This window comes from Ranitomeya variabilis, chromosome 1 (assembly GCF_051348905.1).
Source record: "Ranitomeya variabilis isolate aRanVar5 chromosome 1, aRanVar5.hap1, whole genome shotgun sequence".
NCBI classification, from domain to species: domain Eukaryota; kingdom Metazoa; phylum Chordata; class Amphibia; order Anura; family Dendrobatidae; genus Ranitomeya; species Ranitomeya variabilis.
The window spans coordinates 392,996,261-393,009,193 of NC_135232.1; the positions used below are offsets into that span (position 1 = coordinate 392,996,261).

At 42.3% G+C, this 12,933-nt stretch overlaps 1 protein-coding gene across 6 annotated transcripts in view; it reads left to right on the plus strand.

The window, feature by feature from the left end:
• The window catches only part of DOCK8 (dedicator of cytokinesis 8), a 259,998-nt gene that overhangs the window by 133,527 nt on the left and 113,538 nt on the right, over positions 1–12,933 (plus strand). For 4 of the 6 annotated variants that reach the window (XM_077249094.1, XM_077249095.1, XM_077249098.1 and 1 more), the window contains 3 exons: positions 4,922–5,060; positions 5,149–5,250; positions 12,053–12,205. In XM_077249094.1, coding sequence (XP_077105209.1) covers positions 4,922–5,060; positions 5,149–5,250; positions 12,053–12,205 — 394 coding nt within the window. The remainder of the gene's footprint in view (positions 1–4,921; positions 5,061–5,148; positions 5,251–12,052; positions 12,206–12,933) is intronic. The other 2 variants (XM_077249096.1, XM_077249097.1) reach the window with 1 other exon arrangement.

Sequence of the window (12,933 nt, forward strand, 5' to 3'; positions counted from 1 at the left end):
CTGCAGCAATTTCTGATGCCTTGATAATAATTCCATCACCTATGCAATACTAAGGAAATCCTGAAAACCTGATCTGTTGGGGGGCTGTGAAGACTGGAGTTTAGGAAATACTCTGAGGGTGCATCCATACAAATAGAAACCGAAGAAGAGGACAATAACAGCAAGTACATCAATAAATAGTAATAGTACATGTATTACACTGTTCGACACATGTAAGGTATTTGAGGCAGGACAAGATCATCCTGATGGGTACACCTTGTCATAATGGGATGACTTTTATACTTGTTTAATCAAGATAGCGTTAACTTAGTTTCTGTGACGCTGAGTCACTTCTCACGGACAAGCCATGAGTTGGGATAGTCAAGGAGTCTGAGGTCAAAAACCAGGAGGGTACTTTATAAACAAAGGGAAGAGACAAAGATGTAGTCAGGTAATGGTCCGAGGTCAAAATACCAGGAAGATAGTTGATCAGAACAAAAGGGTTAAACAGACAGAAGGTCAGAACAAGGTTTAATGTCAGGCAATGAAAGATCATCAGCCCAGCTAAGTAGCTGAGCAATCACCTGGGATAATGAATATCTGGAGACAGCCAGCTCCTCCCAGTCTCAGATTAGACAGTCGAGCTATCAATCAAAACACCGACATTTCAGCCCGCCCCTGCACCAGACTGGACACTGAACTGTTAAAGTACTGACAGCTTCAGCATGCCCCTGTACCTGATTGGACAGCAGAGCTGTCAGTAACTGCATCCCAGACACACTGAGGGGTGGAATCGTGACAGTACCCTATGTTATTTACATATACTATTACTAGTTACTTGCTGTAGGATACATGCTCATGTTTGTTTTTTTCTTGAGTTTTGTCTGTGAAATGGCCACAGTGTGATCGGCTCAGTTTTTTGGTTTTGTCCATACAAATTGTTGTGAGATTGGACCGCTAAGCATGACTGGCCATGTATCTCACGACCTGAGCATGGCAGCTGTCATTATCCGTTCCAGGGTTTATTCCTGTCTGCCCTTTTTTGGACGGATCATGTCAAGAGTTAATGTTGCTCTGCCTCATTCTGGGTTCAGGTTTGCTACTTAGCTCCCATGAATCTTGCTGGCAGTGTCAGCTATAGTTCTGCCTTCGGCGTGTGAACCTGACCGTCCTGATAGCTCTTGATTTGTCCTGCTGTGAACCCTGACTTGTCCTGTGTCTGTTAACTCCCTCTGTCTGCCCTATTCTCAGCGTTTCACTCTTTCTTTATCTGCTTGATTCTCCGGTTCTGACCTCCTGGCTTGGCTATTGACTCCGTACGGTTTGTCCATATTGTACCGTATATTGCCCGTTCTGGATTACTGATCTTTTGCTACATCCTTACTATCCATCTATCTAATCCTTTTATTCTGTCGTGCTATCTCGTGCTTTGACTCAGTTTGTCTGACCACTCTCTCGCAACTTGGTGGCGTCTGTTCTGCTGCCCTGTGTGTGCAGTCTCACTTTCCTCTCAAGCTCCCCCTGGTGGAGGTTGCGCTGTATTGCACTGCAGCAGCTTGACTGCAGCTTTATATATTTCAATGAAGCGGTAACGCTCGGATTTGGAGACTCATGGCCACTCCGTGCATTTCGGTCTAATTTGTACGTACGTCTGAATGCAAACTAATTATTATTATTTATTTATTAAGAGCATTCCATGGTGCTGTACATGAGAGACGGTTACATACAAAATACAAATATAGATTATAGTGAACAAACTAACAATGACAGATTGGCACAGAGGGGAGGGGCCCTGCCCTTGAAGTCTTAGTCTGACGGATAATGGGGAATGAGACAGTAGTTGGGGTGGGTTGCAGTAGCTTCAGTGGTGGGGAGGAGGCATCGTGGTTATTGCAGGCTGTAGTGACCACCTCACAGTAGTGAGGTGGCAGCAGGGTCATTTCAGGCAGTTAGCTTGCTTGAAGAGATGCATTTTCATGTTCCGTCTGAAAGTTCCGAAACTGGCGGATAGTCGAACGTGTTGGGGCACAGAATTCCAGAGTATTGGAGATGTTCGGAAGAAACCTTGAAGGCAATTGCGTGAGGCAGATATAAGTGTGGAGGAGAAAAGGAGGTCTTAAGAGGACCGGAGATTACACGTTGGAAGGTAGTGGCAGACTAGTTTTGAGATATGTGGAGAAGACAGATTATGGATCACTTTGTAGGTCAATGTCAGTAGTATGAACTGGATAAGTTGGGGAATTAGGAGCCAATGAAGTGATTTGCAGAGGGGAGAAGCAGAGCAATAGCGAGGCGAGAGATGGTTTAGTCAGGCAGCAGAGTTAAGGATGGACTGAAGAGGTGATGAGAGACCACAGGGAGGCCACAGAGGGTGATATTGCAGTAGTCAAGGAGGGAGATGATGAGGGCATGCACTAACATTTTAGTAGATTCAGGGTTGAGGAAAGGACAAATTCTGGAAATATTTTTTAGTATGAGGTAGGAGATGGCAAAAGCTTGGATGTATAGTTAAAAGGACAGGGCAGAGTTGTGGGTAACTCCGAGGCAGTGGACTTGTGGTACAGGGGAAAGCGTGATATAATTTCTTGTGATAGATCAGCTAGGGAACATAGGTGAGATGGAGGAAAGATTATGAGTTCAGTTTTTTCCAACATTGAGCTTTAGGAAGTGTGAAAAGAAGGAGGATACGGCTGGTAGACGCTCAAGGATTTTGGACAGCAGAGAGGTGACATCTGCACCAGAGAGGTAGTTCTGAGTATCATCAGTGTATAGATGGAACTGGAAGCCATGGGACTTTGAGTTGTCCCAGATTAAAAGTGTAGATTGAGAAGAATAAAGTTCCGAGGACAGAGCCTTGGGGGACACCAACAGAGAGGTAGGATGAGGAGGTAGTGTGGGAGTGGGAGAAGCTAAATGTGCAGTTGGAGAGGTATGAGGAGATCCTGGAGAGGGCAAGATTTTTGACGCCAAGGGAATAGAGGATTTGTACTAGGAGGGAGTTGTCGACTGTGTCGAAGGCAGAGGATAGGTTTAAAAGGAGGATTATAGAGAATTGACCATTAGCTTTAGCAGTAAGCCGTTAGTAATTTTGGTTAGTGCAGTTTTGGTGGGGACAGAAGCCAGATTGTAGTTTGGCAAAGTGTGAGTTTGATGAGAGATGGGAGGAAAGTTCAGCATGGACATGCTTTTCGAGAAGTTTGGAGGCAGACCGAAGCAGCGATGTAAAGGTCGAGTCAAGGGATGGCTTCTTCAGGAAAGGTGTGATCTAATGTGTGTGAACTAGTAGAGTATTCCATAATTTTCAGGAATTTAGGAGAAAAAATCTGTGTACCTCTATGTATAATCAGAAATACATGGAGGTACAGTAAGGTCCCACAGCAAGCGGTGAACACTAGATTTAGAATCCGCATGATAAGGATCAAAATGCAGTTGTATGCACATGGCCTGAAAATGTATCTAATGTCTATTTTCTTAATACTCTCTCATACATTTTATCCGCGGTTGGCATATGTAACTTCAGTAGTTCCTTAAGGGTCCCAAAATGAAGAGTAACTTGGTAAGGTGTGTATTATTGGTCCTATAAACAAGTGGTTCAAAAACCTATACTCATGAATATACATATACCCATTGCCTACAAATGTATTTTCTCCTTTACTGTGTAAGTATTATTAGGTACACCTATACCTCCTGAGTCTTCAGATACTAATACCCCAAAGATATCACTGTCCCATGAATATGACTGCAGCTACCTTAATATGGGTATTCCCATCTCCAAGATCCTATCCCAATATGTAATAGGTGTAATCATAATATTAGCAAATTCCTCCAGTTAGAAATGTAGTATAGTTTTTCTGATTTGCTATGTCTCTCTCCTTATGTGCATTCATTGCAGGACCTTTGATATCTATGGTTACGACCACTGATACAGTGACAGTTAGCTAGGTGTTAGTGGTCGTAACCGTGTATACCTAAGGTCCTGCAATGCCTGCACATAAGGAAAGAGATATAGTGAATCAGAAAAATTCTAAATTTCTAATTGGAGGTATTTTCTAATATTATTATTAGTACACCTACTACATATTGGGATAGGATCTTCAAAATGGGAATACCCATTTAACCTACATGTAAAAACTGTACATGTATCCATACCCCTTGAATTTAATTGCATCTGTACATCATAAGTATACTTGCTTTACATTAAGGTTTGCACCCTCTTCCCTTGATAAGGGTTGAGTGACTTGGCTGAAAGGATTATTTACTGCTCTGCTACGACTACTAGTTTGTTCCCTTATGTATTAAGTTTAACAGATACGGAGGACTTTCTAAATACCTTAAGTGCAATTGGAATAATAACAGAGTCCTGTATCCAGCTACTGATAGTTTTACTACAAAAAGTTGTGGACTATTGAGTGAAATCGTGAAAATACTCAATCGGGGCTCATACTATAATTTGAAATGTTCTCTACGGTTTATGACTGTATGAATGTTCTCTTTTTTTTCTCTGTTATGTTTAATAAACAAAGATTGAACGATAAGTATACTTGCATCCACACCTCAAGAGTATGCCCCTATAGCACTCGAGTATACCTGCATCTACACCAGTAGTTATACCCTATAATATACCTGCACCTCCTAGTCCGAAGGATACCTACTCATCATCTTGATGCATATCTTCACCTTGATAAGGGAGTGTGATGGAGAAAGACGATCCTGAATCATGGGGAGGTGCACGCGTCAGGAGCGCCAGATGCGTGGTGTGAACCCTCGTGTGCACTTTGCCACAAATCCTACTCCAGCCCCTGCTGCAGCAAAATTTGTGGCATAGCGAACACCGCCGCTCGTCATGAATTTGATGAGCAGTAGCCGATAGTATCAGTTATGCGGTTACATTATTGTGTATACTGCTGATCAACAACTCAGGTATTTAATATTTCATTTTTAGGACCCCAGATTTCTATGAAGAAGTTAAAATCAAACTACCTGCAAAGCTAACAGTAAAGCACCACCTCCTCTTCACATTTTACCATATCAGCTGCCAGCAGAAACTTGGCACGTCAGTAGAAACGATTCTGGGATATTCTGTAAGTGATGTTTTATGCATGATATTATGCTCTATATCCCATGTTATGTTTGTTACCTGTTATACATTCATTCCTGTTTCTTCCTTAGTGGTTACCAATCCTAATAAATGATCGGCTTCAGACAGGATATTACTGCCTCCCTGTGGCCACTGAGAAGCTGCCCGCTAACTACTCGATGCATTCTGCAGAGGTAACCCACCATATATGTCAGAGCAGGGGTCCGATTTCAGGTTTCTCACTAGGTGAACTTTTCAGTTATTTCTACAGTTTTCAGAGGCACACAGTGTTTATTAGGTCAGATTCACATGTGCAGTTTTTTTTAAATAATGTAAAAAAAAAAAAGGTATAGATGACAGATTTTTGGTCAGAAGAATAGAAGAAACCAAGGCGAAGAGGAAGACCAGCTACCTGATGGCTTGATACAATCAAGACAACCGTGAAGAAGACCCTGGTGGACCTATCTAGGCTTGCACAAGGTCGATCTTCCTACAGAGTGTTCATCATGTCGCCATGGCTCGAGATCGAGCTGAGGGACATTAATAATAAATCTCTTCTTTAGCTCTACCACAGTTTTTTATGCCAAATCCAGGAGTGGGTACAAAGAAAAAAGAAGTCAATCATTCCTGTATCCTTTTCCTTCCTTTGGTTTAAGAAAACAGTATCAAAACTGCATGTGTGAATCCAGCCATATGGAAACTGTTGTCACAGTTGGTTTGTCGGACTGTGAAGTTCAGAACAGGATTGTCCTGTAGCGCAATGGCTGGTTGTGGTGGATATATAAGCTGTTATGGTCTATACAGGCCAATAAGTGAAAATAATCTTCCAGGATTGTTTTAATGGCTGAATAGCATTAGATAGGATAAAATAGCAAAATGACGTATAGTATACTTGCCTCGTAAATTCCACTCTGCTCCTGCGCTACTGATCTGGTTGTCCTGCTGGACTTTGTTAGCTGCTGCAGTGATGACATTATGACTACTAACGTAACCACTGCAGCCTATCACCGGCTGGGAATCACTAGTTATGGAAGGACTGTGCAACCATCACTTCTGATGCCAGTGATTTGCTGCTGTGGTCTTGTGCAGATAGTTAGAAGGCTAAAAAATCTAGTTGGCAGAGCTAGATCAGTGTAAGATATGCCAGTACACTGGAAATTATTTATTAATACATGACCAACTATCTGCCCATTTTTTTAAAACCCTATTACATCCACATTAGAATAATATCTGGTCTTATATTTCCCGAAGGCTTTAACCCTTTTCCGACATGTGCCATAATAACACTCACATGTTGGATTCCCCGTTTGGTGTGGGTTCCGCCACTGGGCACGCACCTTTCCGGGCACATGACAGCTGATCTATACAGCTGACATGTGCCCACACCTGCTGCTGGTGAAATCGTGATCCAACCACGACTGTTAACTAGTTAAATGCCACTGTTAATCTCTAACAGTGGCATTTAACTCGAGCTTACTGGAAGTGCGTCATTGACTCCACCCATCGGTGACCCCGTTACATGATCGTGGGTCACCGATTGGTTGGCATGACAACTAAAGGTCTGCAGCCGACCTCTATGGCTACCATTGCCAGATTACTATGAGCGCCGCCCTGAGGTCGGTGCTCATAGCAGGTGAGTATTTCTGCTACACATGGGCGATCTGATCATCGCCTGTGTGTAGCAGAGGCGAACAAAGTACTGCAGCTTCTAGTCTCCCATGGAAACTATTGAAGCATGCAAAAAGTAAAAAAAAAAGTGTTTAAAAATATTTTAAAAAATAAAAAAATATAAAAGTTCAAATCACCCCCCTTTCGCCCCATTCAAAATAAAACAATAAAAAAATAAAATATACACATATTTGGTATTGCCGCATTCAGAATCGCCCAGTCTATCAATATAAAAAAAATTAACCCGATTGCTAAACGGTGTAACGAGAAAAAAAAGTCAAACCGCAAGAATTACGTTTTTTGTTCGGCGCTACGCTGCAATAAAATGCAATAATGGGCGATAAAAACATTGTATCTACACCAAAATTATATCAATAAAAATGACAGTGTGGCACACAAACAATAAGCCCTCACCCAGCCTCAGATCACTAAAATAGTAGACTATATGGGTCTCGTAAAATGGCGCCATTTTTTATTTTTAACTAATTTTGGAATTTTTCTTCATCGCTTAAAAAAGAAACTATACTAGTTATGACCTGGAGAATCATGGTGGCAGGTCAGTTTTAGCATTTAGTGAACATGGTAAACAACAAACCAAAAAACAACTGTAGGATTGCACTTTTTTTTGCAATTTCACCACACTTGGAATTTTTTCCCATGTTTCCAGTAGATGATATGTTAAAACCAATGGTGTGGTTCAAAAGTACATCTTGTCCCATAAAAAACAAGCCCTCACATGGCCATTTTGACCGCAAAAATAAAAAAGTTATGGCTGTGGGAAGAAGGAGAGCAAAAAACAGAAAATGCAAAAACAGAAAATGGCCCGGGGGTTAAGGGGTTATTAGAAAGTATTGTCCTGTACTACTGGACTGAGAGTTCACTTTGTAAAGCATGTTTTTTCCCATGTTTCCAGTAGATGATATGTTAAAACCAATGGTGTGGTTCAAAAGTACATCTTGTCCCATAAAAAACAAGCCCTCACATGGCCATTTTGACCGCAAAAATAAAAAAGTTATGGCTGTGGGAAGAAGGAGAGCAAAAAACAGAAAATGCAAAAACAGAAAATGGCCCGGGGGTTAAGGGGTTATTAGAAAGTATTGTCCTGTACTACTGGACTGAGAGTTCACTTTGTAAAGCATCATATCATATATCTGTAGAGAGAGGGTGCAGGACTAGAAACTTAGATACATTATTGGCAGGCTCATATATCTGCACCCTTGCGGTAGGTTCTCCGGTACATACTACATGACTGCACTTTCTTTTATATACACGTGGTCAAAATTGTTGGTACCTCTCTTTTAATGACAGAAAAACCCACAATGGTCATAGAAATAACTTGAATCTGACAAAACTAATAATAAATAAAAGATCTATGCAAATGAAAGTCAGACATTGCTTTTCAACCATACTTCCACAGAATTTAAAAAAAAAATGAAACTCATGAAGTAGGCCTGGACAGAAATGATGGTAGCTCTGAAAACAATGTGACAAAAGGGGCATGATAAATCAAGGTGTGTTCACTAACTGGCATCACAGGTGTCTACAATCTTGGATTCAGTGAGTGGGCCTGTATATAGGGCTACAGATACTCACTGTGCTGTATTGTGACATGGTGTGTATCACACTCAACATGGACCAGAGGAAGCAAAGGAAAGAGTTGTCTCAGGAGCTTAGAAAGAAAATTATAGACAAACATGTTAAAGGTAAAAGTTATAAGACCATCTCCAAGCAGCTTGATGTTGCTGTGACTACAGTTGCACATATTATTCAAAAATTTAAGATCCATGGGACTGTAGCCAGCCTCCCTGGACGTGGCCGCAGGAGGAAAATTGATGACAAATCAAAGAGACGGATAATACAAATGGTCACAAAAGAGCCCATAAAAACTTCTAAACAGATTAAAGGTGAATTTCAAGTTGAAGGAACATCAGTGTCAGACCGCACCATCCGTCATTGTATGAGCCAAAGTGGACTTCATGGGAGACGACCAAGGAGGACACCATTGTTGAAAAAAAAAACATAAAAAAGCCTGACTGGAATTTGCCAAACTACATGTTGACAAGCCACAAAGCTTCTGGGAGAATGTCCCATAGACAGATGAGACAAAAATGGAACTTTTTGGCAAGGCACATCAGCTCTATATTCACAGACGAAAAAATGAAGCCTATCAAGAAAAGAACACTGTCCCTACTGTGAAACATGGAGGAGGCTCTGTTATGTTCTGGGGCTGCTTTTCTGCATCTGGCACAGGGTGTCTAGAATCTGTGCAGGGTACAATGAAATCTCAAGACTATTGTCATGGTTTCCTTCCCTGTCCTGTCAGGGTTAATTTTTTATAGCCTCCTTTTTTGTATGGGGAGGGCTATATTTACCCACCTTCATCTGGGGATCTCTGTCAGTGATACATCTGTTCTGGCTGTATATCTGACCCCCCTGGTGTGCTTGCATACTGTGTAGTCAGTTTTCCTTTTCGTGTATGATCCGGTCCGTGTTCTTGTTCTGTGCATTGCTTTGTGATTCCGTGCTTACTGTCTGTGTAATAGTATGCAGGTACTGAGTATGTCACCACGGAACAGACAGACCAACAGTTGAGGGGTTTAATAACAGGAATCAGTGTTGTGAATTCTGCTCTTGAGTTCCCTCTGGTGGTTGTTGATAGTAATGCAGTTGTCCCTGGGTTGCAATCCTGGGCAGGTGTCCCTGCTGATTGCAGCTCTGACTGGGATATTTAGGTGTGCAGGATTCATTAGCCCTTGCCAGTTGTCCATTGTTCTTGGAGGTTTTGCATCTCTGTCTGGTTCCTCCTGCCCTGCTGCCAAATCAGCTAAGATAAGTGTCTGGTTTTGTTTCTGCAGCACACATGCTGTGTGCTTTACAATTCAGTACTATTCAATGTTTTTTCTTGTCCAGCTTAGACTGTGTTTGGATATTTCAGTCAAGTTGGATTCTCAGGAGATGCAAATATACATTCCATGTCTTTAGTTAGATGGTGGAATTTTTGTATTATCTGCTGTGGATATTTTTAGGGTTTTAATACTGACCGCTTAGTATTCTGTCCTATCCTTTCCTATTTAGCTAGAGTGGCCTCTTTTGGTAAATCCTGATTTCTGCCTGCGTGTGTCTTTCCTCTAATACTCACAGTCAATATTTGTGGGGGGCTGCCTATCCTTTGGGGTTCTGCTCTGAGGCAAGATAGAATTCCCATTTCCATCTATAGGGGTATTTAGTCCTCCGGCTGTGTCGAGGTGTCTAGGATGTGTTAGGTACACCCCACGGCTACTTCTAGTTGTGGTGACAGTTTAGGGTTTGCGGTCAGTACAGGTTCCACCTACTCCTGAGAAAGTCTCATGCGGCTCCAAGGTCACCGGATCATAACAAATCAGGTTCTCCTCGCAGGGAGGAAGCAATGGAAAATAACTAGCAATAAAACAGTGCAAAAATATGGGAGTCAAACAATATAACAGAATTAAGCAGGATTTCTTGAGAAAAGAACACTTATCAGTCTCATGAGGACTTGCTTGAAGGGTTGTCTTCTCCAACGTAGGCGCCGAGAAACAGTGGCACTTGTCGTCCCTCTGTTGTCCGTGGGCTGAGTAGTCTCTAGGAGCCTGCTGCCTGGGGATTCAGGTGTTAATGTGGTATGCACAGGCTCTGAGTCTTTAGCTTTTACAGCACAGCCAGGAATCAGGGGCTCTGCACTGTTAAGTCTTTGTACCAGGAATCAGGGGCTCTGCACTGTTAAGTCTCTGTACCAGGAATCAGGGGCTCTACACTGTTAAGTCACTGTACCAGGAATCACAGTCTCTGTACTGATACTGCGGGGACCAGGGGGTCGAAGTCTCTGCACGGGCCAATGTCTCTACACGGGTCTCAAAGCGTCCCTCTCCAGTCACAGCAGAGTCCGCTTTCATGTACTCACAAGATGCAGTCTTTCTGGGCAGTCTCCCTCTATTTGTCCTCAGACCGGGAGCTCTCTCTCTCCTGGAGCGCAGCTGCACCCTGCTCTGACCGCTGCTCACGCTGCTCTGTCCCCTGCGCGCGTGCCTTTCCCGCTCTCTGCCCGCTTCCTTCCTGTCCCAGTCTCTAAGTCTGCCCCTTGGGGAACCTGCAGCACAGCTCAATGGTTCCAGGCACAGAGCCGAGAAGGTAACCGCCCCCAGACTCTTCTTGTGTTTTAGTTCCTTACATCTGTTTCTGGCTCTGACCTTCGGCTTGGTACTCTTACTAATCTCCTGTCTGCCCCGTTTGTACTTCACCGCTATCTACAGTACATCTACCTGACCTTTTTCTACGTCCTGACCACTCTCAGCATCTCACTTTTTAGTACTTCATCTACAACCTGGCTTCACTTCAGCACGTTCAGACTACTCTCCAGTTTCACCAGTCATCGCCGCTCTTCGGCATCTGGCTCTGGCCCCTCCCCCAGTGGTCACGTGTTTCAGGTCCTTTGCTCCTGCAGGTAAGCTCACCACAGCGCTCCCCTCTCACCCCTCTGTCCTTCTGTATCTTGTGCACAGACTCCTGCTGTAAGTCTGCTAAAAAGAGGAAAACATTGGACTATTCTGAAGTGGCCTTCTATGAGCCCTGACCTAAATCCTATTGCACATCTTTGGAAAGAGCTGAAACATGTCGTCTGGGAAAGGCAACCTTCAAACATGAGACAACTGGAGGAGTGGACCAAAATACCTGTCGAGAGGTGCAGAAGTCTCACAGTTACAGGAATTGTTTGATTGCAGTGATGGCCTCAAAAGGTGGTTCAACAAAATATTAAGTTAAGGGTACCATCATTTCTGTCCAGGCCTATTTCAGGAGTTTTATTTTTTTTTTAATTCTGTGGAAACATGGTTGAAAAGCAATGTCTGACTTTCATTTGTTCATGTTCATAGATCTTTTATTTATTATTACTTTTGTCAGATTCAAGTTATTTCTGTGACCATTGTGGGTTTTTCTGTCATTAAAGAGGGGTAGAAACAATTTTGTCCACATGTGTATACAGTTCTATATTTCTACAACCACATAACTTGTTACCAATGCAGTCATGTTTGTGTTCCCAAAGGTCTCCAAAATGTATCTTATATAGTACATAATATTTCCATGTGCAATGGCGGTCACCTGAAGACTAGTAAGTTTTTTTTAGGGTGCAAACAGTACCAAGCGGGTTGCAGCAGTAGCAAGTTACTAAAGTAATTATCTCCTATCTATACATGACACTAGTTTTGATGGTAAAACACCTTTCTTTAGTCAATATATTGCAAGAAATCTCCATGTCAGGTTCATTCTGATTCATCCAGCACTGCGCTATACGACACCCCCATTCTGTCTTCACAGCCGCCTCCAATCTGTATACAATGGGAAGATAGGCAAAGGAGAAGGGAACCTAGGAGCCACTATTCAATGAAGTCTTATACCTGCAAACAAAGAGCTGCGAATCTTCCACCATGGTCCATTCTTTATGGCTGTGTAATTCCTTGTTGTGTTCAGGTGAGCACAGCATGTGGCTAAAGAATTTCGATGACCTGGTCATTCAAAAGCTAAACACAGATCTTCAGGCTAAAAACTGGAAACATATTTTTTTTGCCTTAATTATGGCAAAGTTTTTATCCCATAAAGCCTTGTTTTTCTAGGTGTAGCAATGTCCATTAGAAGATAACCTGTACAGGAATGTTTTGTAAGTGAATGTATGAGACCATGTTATTTAATATGCTGCTAAATTGTCTGAAAATCATTTTAATAAAGTGAAACTGATGTTCCCATCTCTAAGATCCCAATACATAGTGTAATAATAATAATATTGGCAAATATCTCTAATTAGAAATGTTGTAGAGTTCTTCTGATTCGCTATGTCGCTTTCCCCATGTGCAGGGCATGGCAGTAGCTTAGGTATTCATGGTTACGACCACTCATATAGTCACAGTTAGTGGTTGTAACCATGGATATCTAAGGTACTACAATGCCCTGCACGAGGGGTAAGCGACATGGCTTATCAGAAGAACTATACTACATTTCTAACTGGAGGTATTTGCTAATATTATAATTATTATTACATCTACCACATATTGGGATAGGATCTTGAAGATGGGATTATCCCTTTAAGGCCCTTTTACGCTGCACAATTCTCATGAACAAGTGTTCCTAGGAAATCCTGTTTCCTGATAGTTGCGCAGTCTATACAGACTTCTGATCCCCTGACGAATGAGCAAAACACTTGT